Source organism: Lipophrys pholis (assembly GCF_963383615.2).
Source record: "Lipophrys pholis genome assembly, chromosome: 10".
In the NCBI taxonomy this organism is placed as follows: domain Eukaryota; kingdom Metazoa; phylum Chordata; class Actinopteri; order Blenniiformes; family Blenniidae; genus Lipophrys; species Lipophrys pholis.
The window spans coordinates 86,846-109,933 of record NC_137640.1 but is presented as its reverse complement, the minus strand read 5'-3'; the positions used below and the strand labels follow the sequence as shown (position 1 = coordinate 109,933).

The window sequence follows — 23,088 nt, the reverse complement described above, 5'->3', positions numbered from 1 at the left end:
TGCTCACATTGCCCAACAGGAAGAGTTGACCTGAAGAGCAACATGTTGAAAAGAGTCAACCTTTCCACACCACAGCTGTTTGCATTGATACGTGTCGTTATACAAAGAAGCTCCTCCACCTCCTGAGAAAACTGAAGGGTGGAGGAGCTCCTGAAGGGTGGAGGAGCTGATTCAATGAGAGCTGCTGCATTGTTGTTTTCATTTGAAAACATGAAAAGTATTTCCTCCTCAGTAATCAGAGTATTAATTAAAGTGACTTGCCGACAGAGACCTAACATGAAATAAAGCAGATTGTAGTGTGAGGAGTCCCACTGGGTTCAGACTGGGTTCAGACTGGGTTCCCACTGGGTTCAGACTGGGTTCCCACTGGGTTCCCACTGGGTTCAGACTGGGTTCAGACTGGGTTCCCACTGGGTTCCCACTGGGTTCCCACTGGGTTCCCACTGGGTTCCCACTGGGTTCAGACTGGGTTCACACTGGGTTCCCACTGGGTTCCCACTGGGTTCACACTGGATTCCCACTGGGTTCAGACTGGGTTCAGACTGAATTCAGACCGGGTTCACACTGGGTTCCCACTGGGTTCAGACTGGGTTCCCACTGGGTTCAGACTGGGTTCACACTGGGTTCCCACTGGGTTCAGACTGAATTCAGACTGGGTTCACACTGGGTTCAGACTGGTTTCCCACTGGGGCTGAGAGAGGAACTGGATGTTGGTTCTTACTGAGAGGCTTTGGACCATGCTGCTGGCTACTGGAGACCACTGGGGGGGCGCTCTCATACACATGTGGTTGGGTAAGGCAGGGGGGGTTTCTGGGTCCTGGACTGGGGCAGAGAGGTCCTTCTGGTTCCCTGGTTGATCTGGGCCACAGGAACAGCGGAGAGGGGAGCGGTGGATCCTGAGTCTCTGTTAGCACCAGTGTCCTTGGTGGTTCTGGTCTTGCTCCTGTTGGAGGGGGTTATCCTGAGGCCATGACGTATGTTGGTGCCGAGCAGTCTGGGTCCAGTAATATTGGGATGAACCCTGTCCGGTCTGAAGAGGTCCTTACAGTTCCAGAACAGGTTGACAGAAATAAATAAGTAAAGCAAAACAAAGTAAACTTTTTATTCAATTCAGTTTGTGATTTGAAAGGTGGTTCAGTAAGTGGTCTAGTCTGGTGGTCCAGTCAGTCCTCAGACGGGGTCACGGCCTCATACCCCGGTGGGGGGGCTCTATACAGACAAAAGTGCTGAGTCATGAAAAGAACGTCAAACAGGATGGAGATAAGACCGAGTCCAAACTTTGTGGGGTCTCCGAAGACCAGCAGCCACTCGTCTGAGGACAAAGAATAAAAATAGAGACGTTCAGAAACATTCCTGCTCGATGGTGCCGGGTTAGGGTTAGGGTTAGGGTTAGGGTTAGGGTTACCCTAACCCTAACCCTAACCTGGCACCATCGAGCAGGGTTAGGGTTAGGGTTAGGGTAACCCTCATCTGGACAATGTCAGATTGGAATATTTGATCAGATGACATTTTTTAATCAATATTTGTACATTGAAATAATAGTTTTTATTTTGTTTTCATTAGTCTTTATTCAAATTTTTAGATGTTTTACTTATTATTTTTATTCTTTAGATATTATTTCACTGGTTGTGTACCGTTGTTGTACGACTGCAAGATCATCTGTGCGACGCTCAACGTTCCTCCTGTGAAATCCAGAAGAACGTTCCCGATGCTCCAACCCTCCGTACTCCGTCTGCGGTGGTTCATGACGGCCTGACACACACACACACACACACACACACACACACACACACACACACACACACACACACACACACACACACACACACACACACACACACACACAGCTGATATTTGAAGTGTTTTCCATTGTTGCTTTAGCTGTTATTGTTTTTAGCACTTTGAGATTTACTAATGTAAAGTGCAATACAAGTAAAATGCATAATTATTATTATTATTATTATTATTATTAAGCGTTAACATTGGTATTAGCATGGTTAGCCTGAGCCATAACCTGAGCGTTAGCCTAGCAGCTTCTCGTTACCTGCGGCACGTATTTGATGAGTGTGACTGCGAGTTTGATGTAGGAGAAGTAGTAGAGGTAATCCAACCAGCTAATCCGCCCGGCGACAGCCAGCGACAGACTGACCAGCACAAACGTCCAGCCAATCAGCAGCAGGATTCCGCCGGTCCGCGAGACCCTCTGACCCCCCCTCTGGAAGGAAAGTCACACATCAATGGTGAAGCTAACATTAGTGGTTAGCGTAGCGGTGAGCTACCCACCTCGTAGGCTGCGGCCTGGAAAACGTAGATGAGACAGAGCAGCAGCGCGTGGAGGCTGAAGAACACGTCGTTAGCGCTAACCGGATTGATCCCATTAGGGTTCCTCTGCAGGAACTCCTCCTGCGGAAACAATTAGCACGCCATGCTAACAAACAGCAGGGGCCCAGAACAGTTACAATGCTAAGCTAACAGACAAGGTTCTACCTGGATCCTGGGGACCCAGAACAGTTACAATGCTAAGCTAACAGACAAGGTTCTACCTGGATCCTGGGGACCCAGAACAGTTACAATGCTAAGCTAACAGACAAGGTTCTACCTGGATCCTGGGGACCCAGAACAGTTACAATGCTAAGCTAACAGACAAGGTTCTACCTGGATCCTGGGGACCCAGAACAGTTACAATGCTAAGCTAACAGACAAGGTTCTACCTGGATCCTGGGGACCCAGAACAGTTACAATGCTAAGCTAACAGACAAGGTTCTACCTGGATCCTGGGGACCCAGAACAGTTACAATGCTAAGCTAACAGACAAGGTTCTACCTGGATCCTGGGGACCCAGAACAGTTACAATGCTAAGCTAACAGACAAGGTTCTACCTGGATCCTGGGGGCCCAGAACAGTTACAATGCTAAGCTAACAGACAAGGTTCTACCTGGATCCTGGGGGCCCAGAACAGTTACAATGCTAAGCTAACAGACAAGGTTCTACCTGGATCCTGGGGACCCAGAACAGTTACAATGCTAAGCTAACAGACAAGGTTCTACCTGGATCCTGGGGACCCAGAACAGGCCCACATTGAAGATACTGTAGGCCAGGAACCCGGTCAGGTTGAGAGCCAGGAAGTCAAAGTTTAGGCCGATGACGCTGTGGATGGTAATCAAAATCAGCTGCTTGTTTTTTCTTTTTTAATTCCCCAGTTTCCCAGAAGGAGCTCGCTACCTCTTCCGGGTCCAGTTGGTCCACACCTGTGGATAAAAAGACACGGACCAGGCCAGGAAGTAGATCCATCCAATCACCTCACTGAGCACCAACAGCAGGTTACTGCGGACCACCAGGAAGCGGATCCTCACCCGGGAACTAGGAACAGGTAGCAACAAATAGAGCGTCAGGTCCAACAACAGGAAGCAACAACACATAGCAACAACAGGAAGCAACAACACATAGCTACAACAGGAAGCAACAACACATAGCTACAACAGGTCCAACAACAGGAAGCAACAACACATAGCAACAACAGGATCTACAACAGGTCCAACAACAGGAAGCAACAACACATAGCTACAACAGGAAGCAACAACACATAGCTACAACAGGTCCAACAACAGGAAGCAACAACACATAGCAACAACAGGATCTACAACAGGTCCAACAACAGGAAGCAACAACACATAGCTACAACAGGAAGCAACAACACATAGCAACAACAGGAAGCAACAACACATAGCTACAACAGGTCCAACAACAGGAAGCAACAACACATAGCAACAACAGGAAGCAACAACACATAGCTACAACAGGTCCAACAACAGGAAGCAACAACACATAGCTACAACAGGTCCAACAACAGGAAGCAACAACACATAACAACAACAGGATCTACAACAGGTCCAACAACAGATATATATATATATATAGACAGTACCGGATAAGAGCGGACACCCTGTACTGAGTGGTCTGTCCGTCTGTATCTTTAGAGTTCTTTCTAAAACTTAACTTTCTAAACTGACTTACTTCATAACCACTCGTGAGTAAGGACATAGCAAGGTTTTACGCGTTGAGTTCCATACGTATACGCATGGACACGGACACGGTAAAACAACTGTGTTGCTCCGTCGCCTTCACTCGTCTATTATGTTTTCAGCATTTCAGAATAAAACACTTCACTTCCTGTGTAAATCGCATGACTACAGAAGTCTCAAGGACTACAACAAAACTTCAAAATAAGATACTAGAATAACACAGTAACTGTTCAACAGTATTACTCTCATCTCATTGAAATATTCTTTGCTTCCTTTTATCAAACAGTAAAATTCCCCCATTACAGGCCCAGCTATTAGAGGAAAATGGTGCTTACATTCCAGCCCCTAATTGTTGCTGCTAAAGCATAACTATTACATATACTATATTACTATATATACTTGGGTCAATACACACATTTATTTTTTTCCACGGATGTTATATGACATTCAACTTTTTTTTTTATGGCACTGCCACATAGTGTAAAAACACATTTCAATAAAACTTTTGTCATCAGTGTGTGTGTGTGCGTGTATGTGTGCGTGCGTGTATGTGTGTGTGTGTGCGTGTATGTGTGCGTATGTGTGCGTGCGTGTATGTGTGTGTATGTGTGCGTGCGTGTGTGTATGTGTGCGTGCGTGTGTGTATGTGTGCGTGCGTGCGTGTGCGTGCGTATGTGTGTGTGTGTGTGTATGTGTGCGTGCGTGTGTGTATGTGTGCGTGCGTGCATGTGTGTGTGCGTGTATGTGTGCGTGCGTGCGTGTGTGTATGTGTGCGTGCGTGTGTATGTGTGCGTGCGTGCATGTGTGTGTGCGTGTATGTGTGCGTGCGTGCGTGCGTGTATGTGTGCGTGTGTGTATGTGTGCGTGCGTGTATGTGTGCGTGCGTGTATGTGTGCGTGCATGTGTGTATGTGTGCGTGTGTGTATGTGTGCGTGCGTGCGTGTGTGTATGTGTGCGTGCGTGCGTGTGTGTATGTGTGCGTGTGTGCGTGCGTGTGTGTATGTGTGCGTGTGTGTATGTGTGCGTGCGTGTGTGTATGTGTGCGTGCGTGCGTGTGCGTGGCCCCTTTAAGAGACGCACTGCGCTTGACCACTGTGCATGAGGGAGCGAGCTTGCATATGCTGCGTGGATCTAGCAAGGTGCAGTACATAAAAGTAAGAGGCCAATATATACAAGTGTTGATCTGAGAAAGTGAGTTCCAGGTCCTGCTTTCCTCCGGCTGTGAGGTGACGGAGTTCACCCTGAAGCTGCAGCTTCGGCTGTAGTAGAAGCTGGTCTCCCCTGAGTCTTCTGACCACGGTCTGGAGCCCGGAGCAGGAAGGGTTAACGCTTTGTGATAAACTGAGAACTAACTTTTAACAAAAGTCCTTCAATTAAACTTTGTCAGAAACTGCAGTTTCCTCTACATTTATTTAGGAGTGGCGGGCTGCCAGGGGTGTGTGTGTGTGTGTGTGTGTGTGTGTGTGTGTGTGTGTGTGTGTTCTCAGTAGAACAGACCAAACACAGCCTGCTGAAGCCAGTTTCAGTAGTAGCAGCTCCATTTCAGTCCACTGCTGCAGCAGGAGCCTCAAACCGACATTTTGACGGTCAATTTTCCAAAAAGACGGACGACAAAATAGAAATGTGAACTCCTCATTGCTTGATGTGATGTGATGTGATGAGATGTGATGTCCTCATTGCTTGAGGTGAGGCGAGGCGAGGCGATGTGAGCTCCTCATTGCTTGATGTGATGTGATGTGATGAGATGTGATGTCCTCATTGCTTGATGTGATGTGATGTGATGAGATGTGATGAGATGTGATGTCCTCATTGCTTGATGTGATGTGATGTGATGAGATGTGATGTCCTCATTGCTTGATGTGATGTGATGTGATGTGATGTGATGTCCTCATTGCTTGAGGTGATGTGATGTGATGAGATGTGATGTCCTCATTGCTTGATGTGATGTGATGTGATGAGATGTGATGTCCTCATTGCTTGATGTGATGTGATGTGATGAGATGTGATGTCCTCATTGCTTGATGTGATGTGATGTGATGAGATGTGATGTGATGTCCTCATTGCTTGAGGTGATGTGATGTGAGCTCCTCATTGCTTGAGGTGAGGTGAGGTGAGGTGAGGTGATGTGCGCTCCTCATTGCTTGAGGTGAGGTGAGGTGAGGTGATGTGAGCTCCTCATTGCTTGAGGTGAGGTGAGGTGAGGTGATGAGATGTGATGTCCTCATTGCTTGAGGTGATGTGATGTGCGCTCCTCATTGCTTGAGGTGAGGTGAGGTGAGGTGAGGTGAGGTGAGGTGAGGTGATGTGCGCTCCTCATTGCTTGAGGTGAGGTGAGGTGAGGTGATGTGATGTGCGCTCCTCATTGCTTGAGGTGAGGTGAGGTGAGGTGATGTCCTCATTGGCCGCCCCTGCCTTGCACCTTAGAGCCGTAAACCGCACACTGCCATAAAGCGGTATCAGGTGTCGTGGTATCTGTGGCAGTTTTATGAGTAGAAGTACGAGTACTCGTATCGAACCGATATCCGATATCGGTATCGGTATCGGTGCATCCCTAATATTAACATAATAAAGCAACATTTAACGTCACAACAGAAATGATATGACTTTCTTGTGTTAACACAACGAGCAGTTATCTGTCAACTTTAACTACATGTTTCAAATCCACCTTTAAAAAACTTAGTCTTTGTTTTAATAAACACACATCTGACGGAACATTTGCAGTAGAAATTCTCTTTTCATTTTTGCACATCGACCATGAACCTCTTGGTGCGGTCGCATCAACAATGAGGAGAACATCTCCTGGCTCCACAGTTCTTCTGGGAACCAACCACTTTGGTCTTTCTTCTAAACGTGGCAAATCTTCCTTCATCCAACGTTTCTAAAAAATGTCTGTCAGGTATTCACCTGTTTCCACCTTCTTGCATATCAACCTTCTCTTTGGAGCCCTCCTGGGGACGCAGTGGGGGTCTCTTCAGAAGAAGCACATGTTTAGGTGTGAGTGCTTCTAAGTCACTGGGATCACAAGAGATCTTTATCGGTCGGCCGTTTACAATAATGTGTGGAGACGCTCGTCGTCATCAAGGGGTTGCTGGTTCAAAATCTGGGTAAGAATTCTCCTCACACACCGAATCCGTCTCTCCCAGACTCCACCAAGATGTGGACCAGCTGGAGGGTTGAATATCCATGTGATGCCGTTCTGCATGAGTGTCTCTGAGATTTCTGACTGATTCCAACTTTTCTGCTCCAACCAGGTTAGTAGCATCATCTGACCTCGTTACAGATACTTGACCTCTCCCAGCGATAAACCTCCTGAATGTGTTAATGCATGAATCTGTGTCAAGTGAGTGGACAACTTCACTGTGAATGTCTCCAACAGTGGGACATGGGAACAAAACACCAGATCTTTGACTTTACTCCGCCCACGTTTCACCTCAAAAGGCCCAGAACAGTCTACACCTACATTTGTGAATGGAGGCATGTCAGCTGTCCGTCCATCTGGAGGCAGATCTTCATTCACCAGGTTTTGTTGAGGTTTTTCTCCAGGTTACACATTTTGACACTACTTTTCTTACTGCAGTCAGCTTGTGGAATCCAAAATCTTTCTCTCACTTTTGAGAGCACGTCATTTCTCCACTGGGTCCTGTTTCTTTGTGAAAAGGTCTGAGGATCAATGTAGAAACGTGATGATCTGTTGGAAGGATGACTGGATGTTTAACATCTGCTGGCACCTTCCTCCTACTCTTAGTACCCCATTCTCCAAAATAGGATCAAGTTTCACGACGTGACTACTTGGTGTAGGCTGGTCACCTTTCTGAAGAGTTGCCAGCTCATCACCAAAGCTCTGCCTTTGACAAAGTTTGATGATCTCAATTTCTCCATCTGCAACATCCTTAGCAGTGAGGAAAACCTTTGAGAGTTGATTTGAATTTCTTCATTTGTCCTTCAACCACCTCAGTTTCCTTTTCAAGACTGAGTTTAGCAGTTGCTTGTAAGAGAAGAGTCTTGTGACGCTCAGCTTGAGAAGCAACTGGTAACCCAGGACACGGCCTTCTGAGTCTGTACCAGTCTGAATAATGACCCATGAACTTGTTCAGCAGATCTCATGCACATCTGGAACATTCACACTTGCTGCTGCTTTGATTTCTGCATCATCTCTCTGTATGTCTTTCATGTTTGGTGATGCTGGCCAATGACTTATCTTTTGTCAGAACTGCGGGCCACCAATCCTGTTTTGACACTCTGTGAACTTGTCTGCTCTTATTCCTGTTGATGCTGGTCAGCCGGGTTGAGCAGCGAGTTGACGTACATCCATTGACTTGGCTCGGTATTGTCTCTGGTGAGCGAAACTCGCTTTGCCACAAAAGCTTTGAATCTTACATTCTCACTGGCGTCTACACAGTAGTACTGTCTGACCTGTTATCCCAGGTTGACCTCTGACCTGTGTAGGTGGCTGTCGTTACTCTGCAGGAATGCCGTCACCTGACCGACTCCACGTGCCGACACGTTGAAAACCACCAACGTCCGATTCTCCGGAAAAAACACCTGAAGGAGGAAAAACAAACTTCTGACATTTTTCTTTGAACTTTTCTTGATATTTACAACTTTCTTTCTTTAAACTTGGCCTTTTCCAAATAAACAATTAGACTCTTATTTCTTTTGCCTGTTTTGTGGTTTCTTATTATTTTCTATAGTACAATCGGGACTTTAATTGAAAGCAATGTCACTTTTTCTGTGAATATTTGACCTTCTTGGTTTTTTTCAATTTCTAACTTCAAAGTAAAAGTGCAGCTTGGTTGTCACCTGCTCCGGGAGGTCGATGATGGAGGACCAGTTCTTCCTGGAGTGGAATGTCACATTCACGTAGACCTCCGCCGGCTCCTTCAGGGACGAGCTGAGAACCCGGACCAGGACCAGGATCAGAAGTACAACGGAATCACAACCAGAACCCAAACCATCAGTCAAGAAGTCTTTCAAGATGAGAAAGTAGTTTTACTCTGATTACCTGGATCGGAGCGCCACTCCAGCCTGAGAGTTTTCCTCCAGCTCGATGACTTGTGGCGCAAACAGAGACATGTCCGACTGTCCCGCTGGAAACATTGACGGAGATTAAAACTGGCTTCACCGCTCTGCTAGCTAAACGCTTCAATAAGAAGTTACCGGTGAAGCTGCAGAGCGCCGCCAGCACCACCATGACCGCCAGCAGCAGCGGCGGCGGCTCGCCGGTCCACCGTCCAGTCACTGACATTCCTGCTCAAACACATTAAACCACTAACTCAGTATCTACTGTGGAAAAAGGGCCATATTTAGTGTGGGGGGATTATTTGTGAGGAGAGTTAATTAATCAAATAATTAAAAAGAACATTCAAAAGTACATTTTTAAGGTGGAGAAAAGTCAATTGGAGAAAAAAAGTTAAATATTTACACTGCCTTCCAAATTATTATACAAATGATAATTTTCTTGAAATAAAAAGTCGAAGCAAATGACTGTCAGCATAATTTAAGTCAGTATAACTCCAATGTTACTGAACAAACCTCTCAATATTTCTTTCAATTATAAAAACTTAAAATGGGTCTTCATATATTTCTGGGCCCGCTGCAGCCGTTTCTGCTTGTGAGCATTGGTCGTGGCCAGGAGATGGTTTCTGCAGAACTGAAGAATCTGGACTCTGGACTCTGGAGGGGCCCACACCTCGATGGTTTCTGCAGAACTGAAGGCTCTGGACTCTGGAGGGGCCCACACCTCGATGGTTTCTGCAGAACTGATGCTGATACTTTTATTTCCCACATTGCTTGAACATAGTGGTCTGCTTAAAGGGGACATATCATGCTAAATCCACTTTTTTAGCCCTTAAATGCATGTTGTTGTATATTTAGAGTGTTTAGAAGTACAGAAAAGTTCAAAGTAGTCTCTTCAGGTGCTCCGTTGATATCTTTATATTCTGTTTTGGTCATATTTTGCGATCGGTTTCGATTTTTCTATTCTCTATTACGTTTTTTGAACAATGACGTCACAGTATTCTCAGCGGAACTGCCAAATTAGGACATCGACATTTCGAGCAATCCGCCATTTTTGTTTCTCGCTGCGATTTTGTAGTCCAACCGAAGTTACGAGAGGATAAGTGGAAATGTTCGGTTGTTGGATGTAGTAACCCACAAGCTTCGTTACACCGTCTCCCAGCATCAGAACCTTTTCCAAGTGCCTGGTTGAGTTTTATTTTTCACAGAAATGTACCCACATCTGTGGGTAAGGTCATTTTTGTGTGCGCGAATCACTTTAAGGACGACTGCTTCAGCAACCTCCGCCAGTATAAAGAAGGATTTGCCGAAAGACTTGGTCTGATTGAGCGGTCAGTTCCTTCTATCTATGGAGACGACGAACAGAGCACTTCGGTAAGCTGTATATAACGCTAAAAAGTGTGATGATAAGACGTCCCTGTCATTGTTTTGTTAGCATTAGCAGTTGCACCGTCTTCATATGTTAGCGCTGTGTGCTCGTTTTAGATTATAATGTAACTTCTGTGTTAAATAGTCGTTGTAATACAGGCAGTATTGTAGTAGTGGGCATGGATGGAGAAGTTAGTGTAAATATAGTAACACACCATTGCGTTACATCCATATGAAGACGTTGTTCTTCAGGTGCATCATGGTCATTTTCATCTGGCTCCGCCGGGTCCGACTCTGGCTCCAACATGTATGGCTGGATGGACAAATCTTCCCTTGTTGACATTTTGTAAATAATGTGTGAATATAAAGTTTCTGCGCCGCTAGATAATTGTATCTGTTCTATCAAACTACAAAGATGGCCGAACAGGGTGGAGTTGAACCGAGTGTCACCTCTGCAACCTGGAGAGGAGGCGGGGTATGAAGAGACCGCCCCAAAACCAGTTGCTCTCAGAAGCACATCAGAAAAGGGGTAGAAAAGGGGCCTGTGGAGCTCTAATAATGAGGAATTCAGACCCAAGCATTGCAGTTCCGCTTTATATAGACCACAACTGTATGATTTATATGTAAAAAGGAAGGATTTAAAAGCATGATATGTCTCCTTTAATAATGTGGAACGTCCTTATTTAGTAGTTTTTCCTTTAATTGGGTTCAACTGGCAAACTAATGCCCACAGGTGTCTGAGATTAGGATTAGATCAGGCCACGTTTACATGTACCTGTGTATTTGAAAAAACAGTGATATTTCTCTGCGTTTGGGCCGCACATTTACACATAAACCAGCTACAACTCACCACAAACAATGAGTCCTGAAAACTCCAGCCACAGTGGAGATCTGGATAAACTCCGTAGGTACGTCCTTCATGCTTCTACAAACACTGCCCCGTACAGGTTTGGCTGCCATGAAAATTAAGATAATTTTTTTGAAAGGTAGAGTGGGAAAATATCAGGTTTTGTAAAAACCCATGTAGTGTAAACGTGGCCTTAGATTAATTTCAGTTATCCAAAGAGCACAGAGACACAATGCTGTAATGACCTAAGTTTTACTTATTTGTTCAATGTTCTGTTAAACTGTTAAATTGAATAATGATTACACTAACATTAATGAGTTTAACTGGAATAAGAACTAATTGAACCTTTGTAACGCAAACAATTTGCACAAAAAGCGCAGACCGGAAGTTTAAGGAAAAAAATCACGTGAGCGCTGGTGTTCCAAACTTTAATAATTTTGGAGTCTTACTTTGAGAATTCTCTCCCCCACAAATCGAAAACACACTTTGAGAAGAACGTTAGAAATTTTAAAGACATAAATTGCTTTAAAAACGAATTACTGTTTATTTGCGATTGTGTTTAAATCTGCACAGACGTCAAAGTCACGAGTTAGGCTATTGCCCAGAAACTAATTTGCGGTCAAAGCGTGAGATTATGATCCGTAATTATCCATAAAAAACGTTCTATTAAAGCTTCTTTTTTTTTTTTTACCTTTTTCTTCAAAACTCAGTGCTCCGGCTGCATGTTTACTTCCGCGGTTTCTTCTTCGTCTGCCCTGGTGACTTCCGGTTTAAAATACTGAACGGGAAGCAGAAACGTTCCGCTCGTTAAAGCGGGAAGAAAACAAAACTATAGAAGAAAAGGCATTTTTAACTCCTTCAAGATATAAATATTTAACGTCTCATATTTAAAGTTTACGTTTAGTCCTGATGTACCTCCATTAAAGAGGTTAAAGGAGCGGAACCTTTGAAGTCGTGCTTGCGTTTCTACCCGGTGGACTCAGCGACCTTGTGGAGTAACGTGAAACATTTTCCCTTTTTTAACGTTACTTTGTCCTTTTTTCGATTTGAATTGCGTTTGAATTTGATGGTTAACATGTCTTTAATGGCGGTGTGCGTTCGTTCGTTCCAATTATCCAGGTGAGGTTCCGAAAAACCGGCTTTAAAACCAGTCGGAGCAGTAGGGTTCTGACTAGTATATTAACAACTGACGAGTTTATCAACTGAATAACCAGTGACAAGCTGCTCTTTGTCTAGTTACTATACATTAACTAATTACTCTGTCAAGTTACGCTATGTTATTATTTACTAACTCGTTGCTATATACTAACTCGTGACTACTGACTAGTTCAGCTACTGAATTATCACTAATTACTCTCTGCTGTCTAGTAACTATGTACTAACTAGTTACTCTGTAGTTACTATATAAAACTAACAGTGATGCGCAGTGTGGTTCCTACCAGGTGAGGTTCCTACCCAGTGAGGTTCCCACTAGGTGAGGTTCCTACCACGTGAGGTTCCGACCAGGTGAGGTTACTACCGGGTGAGGTTCCCACAATGTGAGGTTCTTACCCACTGAGGGTCCTACTTGCTGAGGTTCCCACTAGGTGAGGTTCCTACCCGGTGAGGTTCCTACCCGGTGAGGTTCCCACTAGGTGAGGTTACTACCCAGTGAGGTTCCCACTAGGTGAGATTCCTACTACCCAGCGAGGTTCCTACCAGGTGAGATTTCTACCCAGTGAGGTTCCCACTAGGTGAGGTTCCTCCTACCCAGCTAGGTTCCTACCCAGTGAGGTTCCCACTAGGTGAGATTCCTCCTACCCAGCGAGGTTCCTACCCAGTGAGGTTCCCACTAGGTGAGGTTCCTCCTACCCAGCTAGGTTCCTACCCAGTGAGGTTCCCACTAGGTGAGATTCCTCCTACCCAGCGAGGTTCCTACCCAGTGAGGTTCCCACTAGGTGAGATTCCTCCTACCCAGCTAGGTTCCTACCCAGTGAGGTTCCCACTAGGTGAGGTTCCTCCTACCCAGTGAGGTTCCTCCTATCCAGCGAGGTTCCTAACCAGTGAGGTTCCCACAAGGTGAGATTCCTCCTACCCAGCGAGGTTCCTACCAGGTGAGGTTTCTACCCAGTGAGGTTCCCACTAGGTGAGGTTCCTACTTACTGAGGTTCCCACTAGGTGAGGTTCCCACTAGGTGAGATTCCTCCTACCCAGCGAGGTTCCCACTAAGTGAGGTTCCTACTTCCTGAGGTTCCCACTAGGTGAGGTTCCCACTAAGTGAGGTTCCCACTAGGTGAGGTTCCCACTAGGTGAGGTTCCCACTAAGTGAGGTTCCTACTTCCTGAGGTTCCCACTAGGCGAGGTTCCCACTAAGTGAGGTTCCTACTTCCTGAGGTTCCCACTAGGTGAGGTTCCCACTAAGTGAGGTTCCCACTAGGTGAGGTTCCTACTTGCTGAGGTTCCCACTAGGTGAGGTTCCTACCAGGTGGGCCATTGGGTCCTGGGTACTGATCCCATCAGAATCAGATTGGATCAGGTGGTGTGTGTTTGTATGTGTTGTCCTTGCAGCCATCTCTGCACCCGGATTCCTGTGAGGACGAACTCCAACCGTTCGTCTGTCGCTCGCTGTGGACGTCCTCGCTACGAGCGTCTGTACCCAACCGTTCTGGTTCACCCAGACGGTTCTACGGTCCGCCTCCGGCACCCGGAGCCCCGGAGCATCCTCACGGTGAGTCCTGGAAGGTGACAGGTCCCACTGACATGTCCCGCAAATAGGTCCCACTGACATGTCCCGCTAACAGGTCCCACTAACAGGTCCCATTAATAAATCCCACTAACATGTCCCGCAAATAGGTCCCACTGACATGTCCCACAAATAGGCCCCACTAACAGGTCCCACTAACAGGTCCCATTAATAAATCCCACTAACATGTCCCGCAAATAGGTCCCACTGACATGTCCCGCAAATAGGTCCCACTGACATGTCCCACGAACAGGTCCCACTAACATGTCCTGCTAACAGGTCTAGCCTACAGGTCCAGTTAACATGTCCTTCTAACATGTCCAGCTAACAGGTCCCACTAAAATGTCCTGCTAACATGTCCTGCTAACAGGTCTAGCCTACAGGTCCAGCTAACATGTCCTTCTAACATGTCCAGCTATCATGTCCTTCTAACATGTCCAACTAACAGGTCCCATTAATAAATCCCGCTAACAGGTCCCGCTAACAGGTCCCGCTAACAGGTCCCGCTAACATGTCCTTCTAACATGTCCAGCTAACATGTCCTTCTAATATATCCAGCTAACAGGTCCAGCTAATATGTCCTTCTAACATGTCCAGCTAACATGTCCAGCTAACAGGTCCAGCTAACAGGTCCAGCTAACATGTCCAGCTAACAGGTCCCACTAACAGGTCCCGCTAACAGGTCCCGCTAACAGGTCCTGCTAACAGGTCCAGCTAACATGTCCAGCGAACAGGTCCTTCTAACATGTCCAGCGAACAGGTCCTTCTAACAGGTCCAGCTAACAGGTCCTTCTAACATGTCCTTCTAACAGGTCCAGCTAACGTATCCTGCTAACATGTCCTGCTAACATGTCTTTCTAACATGTCCAGCTAACGTGTCCTTCTAACATGTCCTAACAGGTCCAGCTAACATGTCCTTCTAACATGTCCTTCTAACATGTCCAGCTAACATGTCCTTCTAACATGTCCTTCTAACAGGTCCAGCTAACATGTCCTTCTAACAGGTCCAGCTAACAGGTCCAGCTAACATGTCCTTCTAACATGTCCTTCTAACAGGTCCAGCTAACATGTCCTGCTAACATGTCCTTCTAACACGTCCAGCTAACATGTCCTTCTAACAGGTCCAGCTAACATGTCCAGCTAACATGTCCAGCTAACATGTCCTTCTAACATGTCCTTCTAACAGGTCCAGCTAACATGTCCTTCTAACATGTCCTTCTAACATGTCCTCCTAACAGGTCCAGCTAACATGTCCTTCTAACAGGTCTAGCTAACATGTCCAGCTAACATGTCCTTCTAACATGTCCTTCTAATAGGTCCTTCTAACAGGTCCAGCTAACATGTCCAGCTAACATGTCCTTCTAACAGGTCCTTCTAACAGGTCCAGCTAACATGTCCAGCTAACAGGTCCAGCTAACATGTCCTTCTAACAGGTCCAGCTAACATGTCCAGCTAACAGGTCCAGCTAACATGTCCTTCTAACAGGTCCAGCTAACATGTCCCGCTGACCGTCTGTCTTTACAACAGATTCCAGTGGACCCGTCATCGCTGTCGGACGAAGAGCGTCGCGCCCGTCAGAAGAAGAAGAGGGATGTGATGAAGACGAGGACAGAGACGGCCAGTGGCTACGAGGACGACTTCCAGGCAGACAACTACCGCCACATGTGGAGGAAGAAATGAGCTGCTGACAACCCGTTTCAGTGAAACAGTTTAATGAGAATAAAAACCTAGAAAACACTTAACTCCTTTATGAAGCTCACAGTGCCAAATGCTGCAGCAGCACTCTGAGTTTCTCTTTTCAATCACAGAGCTGATCCACAGTGACCAGAATAAAAAACTAAAGCTGGTTCCAGAGTCTCCAGTGAGTTCCTCCACTGAGTCTCAGTAAGTTCCTCCACTGAGTCTCAGTGAGTTCCTCCACACAGTCTCCAGTGAGTTCCTCCACTGAGTCTCAGTAAGTTCCTCCACTGAGTCTCAGTGAGTTCCTCCACTGAGTCTCAGTGAGGTCCTCCACACAGTCTCCAGTGAGTTCCTCCACTGAGTCTCCAGTAAGTTCCTCCACTGAGTCTCACTGAGTTCCTCCACACAGTCTCCAGTGAGTTCCTCCACACAGTCTCCAGTGAGTTCCTCCACTGAGTCTCAGTAAGTTCCTCCACACAGTCTCCAGTAAGTTCCTCCACACAGTCTCCAGTAAGTTCCTCCACACAGTCTCCAGTAAGTTCCTCCACACAGTCTCCAGTAAGTTCCTCCACTGAGTCTCCAGTGAGTTCCTCCACACAGTCTCCAGTGAGTTCCTCCACTGAGTCTCAGTGAGTTCCTCCACACAGTCTCCAGTAAGTTCCTCCACACAGTCTCCAGTAAGTTCCTCCACACAGTCTCCAGTGAGTTCCTCCACACAGTCTCCAGTAAGTTCCTCCACTGAGTTCCTCCACACAGTCTCCAGTAAGTTCCTCCACTGAGTCTCCAGTAAGTTCCTCCACTGAGTCTCCAGTGAGTTCCTCCACACAGTCTCAGTAAGTTCCTCCACTGAGTCTCCGGTGAGTTCCTCCACTGAGTCTCCAGTGAGTTCCTCCACTGAGTCTCCAGTAAGTTCCTCCACTGAGTCTCCACTGAGTTCCTCCACTGAGTTCCTCCACACAGTCTCCAGTGAGTTCCTCCACACAGTCTCCAGTGAGTTCCTCCACTGAGTCTCAGTGAGTTCCTCGACACAGTCTCCAGTGAGTTCCTCCACACAGTCTCCAGTGAGTTCCTCCACACAGTCTCCAGTGAGTTCCTCCACACAGTCTCCAGTAAGTTCCTCCACTGAGTCTCCAGTGAGTTCCTCCACACAGTCTCCAGTGAGTTCCTCCACACAGTCTCCAGTAAGTTCCTCCACACAGTCTCCAGTGAGTTCCTCCACACAGTCTCCAGTAAGTTCCTCCACACAGTCTCCAGTGAGTTCCTCCACACAGTCTCCAGTAAGTTCCTCCACTGAGTCTCCAGTAAGTTCCTCCACACAGTCTCCAGTGAGTTCCTCCACACAGTCTCCAGTGAGTTCCTCCACACAGTCTCCAGTAAGTTCCTCCACTGAGTCTCCAGTGAGTTCCTCCACACAGTCTGCAGTGAGTTCCTCCACACAGTCTCCAGTAAGTTCCTCCACACAGTCTCCAGTAAGTTCCTCCACTGAGTCTCCAGTAAGTTCCAAAACACAGTCTCCAGTGAGTTCCAAAACACAGTCTCCAGTGAGTTCCAAAACACAGTCTCCAGTGAGTTCCTCCACTGAGTCTCAGTAAGTTCCTCCACACAGTCTCCAGTAAGTTCCTCCACTGAGTCTCCAGTGAGTTCCTCCACACAGTCTCCAGTGAGTTCCTCCACTGAGTCTCAGTGAGTTCCTCCACACAGCCTCCAGTGAGTTCCTCCACTGAGTCTCAGTGAGTTCCTCCACACAGTCTCCAGTAAGTTCCTCCACACAGTCTCCAGTAAGTTCGTCCACACAGTCTCCAGTGAGTTCCTCCACACAGTCTCCAGTGAGTTCCTCCACACAGTCTCCAGTAAGTTCCTCCACTGAGTCTCCAGTAAGTTCCTCCACTGAGTCTCCAGTGAGTTCCTCCACACAGTCTCCAGTGAGTTCCTCCACACAGTCTCCAGTGAGTTCCTCCACACAGTCTCAGTAAGTTCCTCCACTGAGTCTCCAGTGAGTTCCTCCACTGAGTCTCCAGTAAGTTCCTCCACTGAGTCTCCACTGAGTTCCTCCACTGAGTTCCTCCACACAGTCTCCAGTGAGTTCCTCCACACAGTCTCCAGTGAGTTCCTCCACTGAGTCTCAGTGAGTTCCTCCACACAGCCTCCAGTGAGTTCCTCCACTGAGTCTCAGTGAGTTCCTCCACACAGTCTCCAGTGAGTTCCTCCACTGAGTCTCAGTGAGTTCTTCCACTGAGTCTCCAGTGAGTTCCTCCACACAGTCTCCAGTGAGTTCCTCCACTGAGTCTCAGTGAGTTCCTCCATACAGTCTCCAGTAAGTTCCTCCACTTAGTCTCCAGTGAGTTCCTCCACACAGTCTCCAGTGAGTTCCTCCACACAGTCTCCAGTGAGTTCCTCCACTGAGTCTCAGTGAGTTCTTCCACTGAGTCTCCAGTGAGTTCCTCCACACAGTCTCCAGTGAGTTCCTCCACTGAGTCTCAGTGAGTTCCTCCATACAGTCTCCAGTAAGTTCCTCCACTTAGTCTCCAGTGAGTTCCTCCACACAGTCTCCAGTGAGTTCCTCCACACAGTCTCCAGTAAGTTCCTCCACTGAGTCTCCAGTGAGTTCCTCCACACAGTCTCCAGTGAGTTCCTCCACACAGTCTCCAGTAAGTTCCTCCACTGAGTCTCCAGTGAGTTCCTCCACACAGTCTCCAGTGAGTTCCTCCACACAGCCTCCAGTGAGTTCCTCCACTGAGTCTCAGTGAGTTCCTCCACACAGTCTCCAGTAAGTTCCTCCACTGAGTCTCCAGTGAGTTCCTCCACACAGTCTCCAGTGAGTTCCTCCACACAGTCTCCAGTAAGTTCCTCCACACAGTCTCCAGTGAGTTCCTCCACACAGTCTCCAGTAAGTTCCTCCACTGAGTCTCCAGTGAGTTCCTCCACACAGTCTGCAGTGAGTTCCTCCACACAGTCTCCAGTAAGTTCCTCCACTGAGTCTCCAGTAAGTTCCTCCACTGAGTCTCCAGTGAGTTCCAAAACACAGTCTCCAGTGAGTTCCAAAACACAGTCTCCAGTGAGTTCCAAAACACAGTCTCCAGTGAGTTCCTCCACACAGTCTCCAGTGAGTTCCTCCACTGAGTCTCAGTAAGTTCCTCCACACAGTCTCCAGTGAGTTCCTCCACACAGTCTCCAGTAAGTTCCTCCACTGAGTCTCCAGTGAGTTCCTCCACACAGTCTCCAGTGAGTTCCTCCACTGAGTCTCCAGTGAGTTCCTCCACACAGTCTCCAGTGAGTTCCTCCACACAGTCTCCAGTGAGTTCCTCCACTGAGTCTCCAGTAAGTTCCTCCACAGTCTCCAGTGAGTTCCTCCACTGAGTCTCCAGTAAGTTCCTCCACTGAGTCTCCAGTGAGTTCCTCCACTGAGTCTCCAGTGAGTTCCTCCACACAGTCTCCAGTGAGTTCCTCCACATAGTCTCCAGTGAGTTCCTCCACACAGTCTCCAGTGAGTTCCTCCACACAGTCTCCAGTGAGTTCCTCCACACAGTCTCCAGTGAGTTCCTCCACACAGTCTCCAGTGAGTTCCTCCACACAGTCTCCAGTGAGTTCCTCCACTGAGTCTCCAGTGAGTTCCTCCACACAGTCTCCAGTGAGTTCCTCCACATAGTCTCCAGTGAGTTCCTCCACACAGTCTCCAGTGAGTTCCTCCACACAGTCTCCAGTGAGTTCCTCCACTGAGTCTCCAGTGAGTTCCTCCACACAGTCTCCAGTGAGTTCCTCCACATAGTCTCCAGTGAGTTCCTCCACACAGTCTCCAGTGAGTTCCTCCACACAGTCTCCAGTGAGTTCCTCCACACAGTCTCCAGTGAGTTCCTCCACACAGTCTCCAGTAAGTTCCTCCACTGAGTCTCAGTGAGTTCCTCCACACAGTCTCCAGTAAGTTCCTCCACTGAGTCTCCAGTGAGTTCCTCCACACAGTCTCCAGTGAGTTCCTCCACACAGCCTCCAGTGAGTTCCTCCACTGAGTCTCAGTGAGTTCCTCCACACAGTCTCCAGTAAGTTCCTCCACTGAGTCTCCAGTGAGTTCCTCCACACAGTCTCCAGTGAGTTCCTCCACACAGTCTCCAGTAAGTTCCTCCACACAGTCTCCAGTGAGTTCCTCCACACAGTCTCCAGTAAGTTCCTCCACTGAGTCTCCAGTGAGTTCCTCCACACAGTCTGCAGTGAGTTCCTCCACACAGTCTCCAGTAAGTTCCTCCACACAGTCTCCAGTAAGTTCCTCCACTGAGTCTCCAGTAAGTTCCTCCACTGAGTCTCCAGTGAGTTCCAAAACACAGTCTCCAGTGAGTTCCAAAACACAGTCTCCAGTGAGTTCCAAAACACAGTCTCCAGTGAGTTCCTCCACACAGTCTCCAGTAAGTTCCTCCACTGAGTCTCCAGTGAGTTCCTCCACACAGTCTCCAGTGAGTTCCTCCACTGAGTCTCCAGTGAGTTCCTCCACACAGTCTCCAGTGAGTTCCTCCACACAGTCTCCAGTGAGTTCCTCCACATAGTCTCCAGTGAGTTCCTCCACACAGTCTCCAGTGAGTTCCTCCACACAGTCTCCAGTGAGTTCCTCCACACAGTCTCCAGTGAGTTCCTCCACACAGTCTCCAGTGAGTTCCTCCACACAGTCTCCAGTGAGTTCCTCCACATAGTCTCCAGTGAGTTCCTCCACACAGTCTCCAGTGAGTTCCTCCACACAGTCTCCAGTGAGTTCCTCCACTGAGTCTCCAGTGAGTTCCTCCACACAGTCTCCAGTGAGTTCCTCCACACAGTCTCCAGTGAGTTCCTCCACACAGTCTCCAGTGAGTTCCTCCACTTTTTAACTTCTGGTTGTAATTCCTCGTTTCTAATTAAGGTTTAGAAATTCAACACAAAGTACAAAGTGATTCAACATGAAGCACCTAGAGCTACACTCGGTAGAGCAGACTTTCGCCAACGCTACATTTGTTTGCAGAACTGAGTTAACATCGCTAGCATGTTAGCCATTAGCTCATACCGATGCTAACTAGCCTGTCAGGTAGCTACATCACTGTGAAACACTGAGCAGGGAGCGTCTCCATGGCAACAGAGGCTGATCTCCTTGATCGGCTCCATGAGGCGCCTCTCATCCACTCAGTTTTTCAAAAGAATTGGGGGATTCATTCGGAAACGGTCGTTAACGTCCCAAAATCGAATCTTTTAACATTGACAGGAATAATTCACTTATTTCTTAATCCATGCTATTTTCTAAAAGGGGAATTTATGCACAATTACAGCTGCTCTGAGGCCACAATGGATTATACATTGCATATTTTAGTTTTTTCACTTCTAATTTAAAATGTTGCTGCACTGTGGAGACGAAGGATCTCCTGAATCTCTCTGTTCTGAACCGATGGTCTGTGTAGCATGTAGCATGTAGCATGTGGAGCAAAATCCACTGGGAGACACTGAGCAGTTCAACTAACTCTAGTATTACAGTAAAGGATCCTTTACGAGTATGTTGTGCAGTATTGGACCCAATGCTGGTGTCAGGATTGGTGAATCCCTACTTTTAATGAAAAACGATCAATGTCAGAAGTGAAGATGTCCAACCAGAGGTCGTGCACATTGAAGGCACTGGACATTTTTACAAAAGCAGCATTGTAAAGTGTCCAGAATGAATGAAAGAAAAGCTCAAAGGGAAGTTTGTTGAGGAACCTAGAAGGCAAGAAAGAAACCATCTGCTATTTCTCATCATCCTTCCTTGAGAATAAAAAAATCTCTCCGCTCACCAAAAGACCACTGGCCAATATCCTGCCTCAACAGGACGCGTGATGGACTTCCTACGATGAAATCAAACTTCAAGTGTGCCGGGCTTCGCTGGATACATCTGATAAGATCTGATAGGAGCGCTGGCGACGGCAGACATTTTGATTTGGAGAAATAAGAGCAGAGATTCAAAAGGAGAAGTAGATCCAGGGTTCAGTGAGTTCTCTGCCCTCACACTGGAAGTATGTTTCCTATCCAAACTGGGCTTTCATATGGGGAGAATATTCATTTCATTTGCAGCTCAGGACCTGCAGACATCAGCGAGGAGATTGCACAGCCCGGTTCTCCACATGGTGGAAATGTAGGAGGCCGTCGACGTTTGATCGGTGTGCCGCGGTGCTCATTGTTTCATTGTGTGCTTTTAATATCCAAGGTTCCTTATTTAGGGAGGAACGTCTGTTTTTTGTCAGTTGTAAGGCGCTGATTAATGTTTGCCACGGTGAATTTAAAATCCCGACCCCTCCCGTCACTCAGCTGGACGACCTTGATAGATTGAATTACAGGTTACAGTTACAGGATGTAATCCCAGCAGCAGTACGCAGATTAGACAGAAGTATATCTCAACATTGTGAACTTTATTCATCCCCCCATCGTTGATACTGAAGCTCCCATAAGGTTCTATAAGGTCCCATAAGGTTCTATAAGGTCCCATAAGGTTCTATAAGCTCCCATAAGGTTCTATAAGGTCCTATAAGGTCCCACAAGGTTCTATAAGCTCCCATAAGGTTCTATAAGGTCCTATAAGCTCCCATAAGGTTCTATAAGGTCCCATAAGGTTCTATAAGCTCCCATAAGGTTCTATAAGGTCCCATAAGGTTCTATAAGGTCCCATAAGGTTCTATAAGCTCCCATAAGGTTCTATAAGGTCCTATAAGGTCCCACAAGGTTCTATAAGCTCCCATAAGGTTCTATAAGGTCCCATAAGGTTCTATAAGGTCCTATAAGCTCCCATAAGGTTCTATAAGCTCCCATAAGGTTCTATAAGGTCCCATAAGGTTCTATAAGCTCCCATAAGGTTCTATAAGCTCCCATAAGGTCCTATAAGCTCCCATAAGGTTCTATAAGCTCCCAAAACTAAGAACTTTCATTGAGTGTTGGGGGTCTGTTGGCACGACAACGGTGCCCAGAGCCGCTTTTAGAAAACAGCTCCCGAGGTGGAACCCTTTGAAAACACTTTTTGAAGACGCTCCGTCACCATGTGGACGGAGGGAACACTGTTACTGTGCACATGCGCGCCGCGGCCGCAGTAACTAATCCAATAGTAATCCCACTTCCTGTCCGTGTTCTCCCACTGTTCATGTCTATAGCGTGTTGTTCTGTGCACGTGTGTGGTTTCATTACAATGGACAGCAGCACCCACTAGTGGCCTGGCTCAGCATTTCTCTTCCATCCACATGGAAACATTGTTTTCAAAATGCTGCCGTATAAACTCCAAACTTTTAATATAATCTCTAACATCTACGAAGCCACTGACATCCCTGCATATCATTTGCAGTGTGAAGCACCCAGAAGACACGACAAACGCAGTGGAAATGTCACTGCAGCGAAAAAACAAAAAACAAACTGGAGGAAGGAATTACATTTGAGCATGAATGATGGAATCTAAATGGAGTTGTTCTCTG

General features: G+C 47.0%; 2 protein-coding genes across 6 annotated transcripts; one reads left to right on the top strand and one right to left on the bottom strand.

Moving 5' to 3' along the window:
- Window positions 1-1,088: 1,088 nt before the first annotated feature.
- ctns (cystinosin, lysosomal cystine transporter) lies at window positions 1,089-12,711 on the bottom strand. 5 transcript variants are annotated; one of them, XM_080473541.1, is made up of 12 exons: window positions 12,693-12,711; window positions 11,945-12,031; window positions 9,180-9,269; window positions 9,025-9,109; window positions 8,823-8,913; window positions 8,461-8,564; window positions 3,223-3,360; window positions 3,048-3,147; window positions 2,284-2,403; window positions 2,045-2,215; window positions 1,635-1,752; window positions 1,089-1,312 (listed from the first exon to the last, which is right to left on the bottom strand). In XM_080473541.1, exons 3-12 carry the CDS (start codon window positions 9,265-9,267, stop codon window positions 1,164-1,166), a joined length of 1,164 nt encoding a protein of 387 aa, XP_080329667.1. In that variant the 5' UTR covers window positions 9,268-9,269; window positions 11,945-12,031; window positions 12,693-12,711; the 3' UTR covers window positions 1,089-1,163. The 5 variants fall into 5 exon arrangements, with proteins under 5 accessions (XP_080329667.1, XP_080329668.1, XP_080329670.1 ...); XM_080473542.1 differs by lacking the exon at window positions 12,693-12,711 and adding an exon at window positions 9,555-9,781 and having other exon boundaries at window positions 11,945-12,005; XM_080473544.1 differs by lacking the exon at window positions 12,693-12,711 and adding an exon at window positions 11,257-11,359 and having other exon boundaries at window positions 11,945-12,001.
- mrpl55 (mitochondrial ribosomal protein L55) lies at window positions 12,006-15,821 on the top strand. The gene is made up of 3 exons (XM_080473546.1): window positions 12,006-12,372; window positions 13,801-13,960; window positions 15,503-15,821. Exons 1-3 carry the CDS (start codon window positions 12,320-12,322, stop codon window positions 15,653-15,655), a joined length of 366 nt encoding a protein of 121 aa, XP_080329672.1. The 5' UTR covers window positions 12,006-12,319; the 3' UTR covers window positions 15,656-15,821.
- Window positions 15,822-23,088: the final 7,267 nt, after the last annotated feature.

Bases quoted from the DNA above. Each gene is read 5' to 3' on its own strand.
- ctns (XM_080473541.1), bottom strand. From the start codon at position 9,267: ATGTCAGTGACTGGACGGTGGACCGGCGAGCCGCCGCCGCTGCTGCTG. The intron at 2,404-3,047 runs GTAGAACCTTGT...TTGTTTCCGCAG, and splicing joins TCTGGGTCCCCAGGATCCAG to GAGGAGTTCCTGCAGAGGAA. The intron at 1,313-1,634 runs GTACACAACCAG...CTTTGTCCTCAG, and splicing joins CTTGCAGTCGTACAACAACG to ACGAGTGGCTGCTGGTCTTC.
- mrpl55 (XM_080473546.1), top strand. From the start codon at position 12,320: ATGGTTAACATGTCTTTAATGGCGGTGTGCGTTCGTTCGTTCCAATTA. The intron at 12,373-13,800 runs GTGAGGTTCCGA...TTGTCCTTGCAG, and splicing joins CGTTCGTTCCAATTATCCAG to CCATCTCTGCACCCGGATTC. The intron at 13,961-15,502 runs GTGAGTCCTGGA...TCTTTACAACAG, and splicing joins AGCCCCGGAGCATCCTCACG to ATTCCAGTGGACCCGTCATC.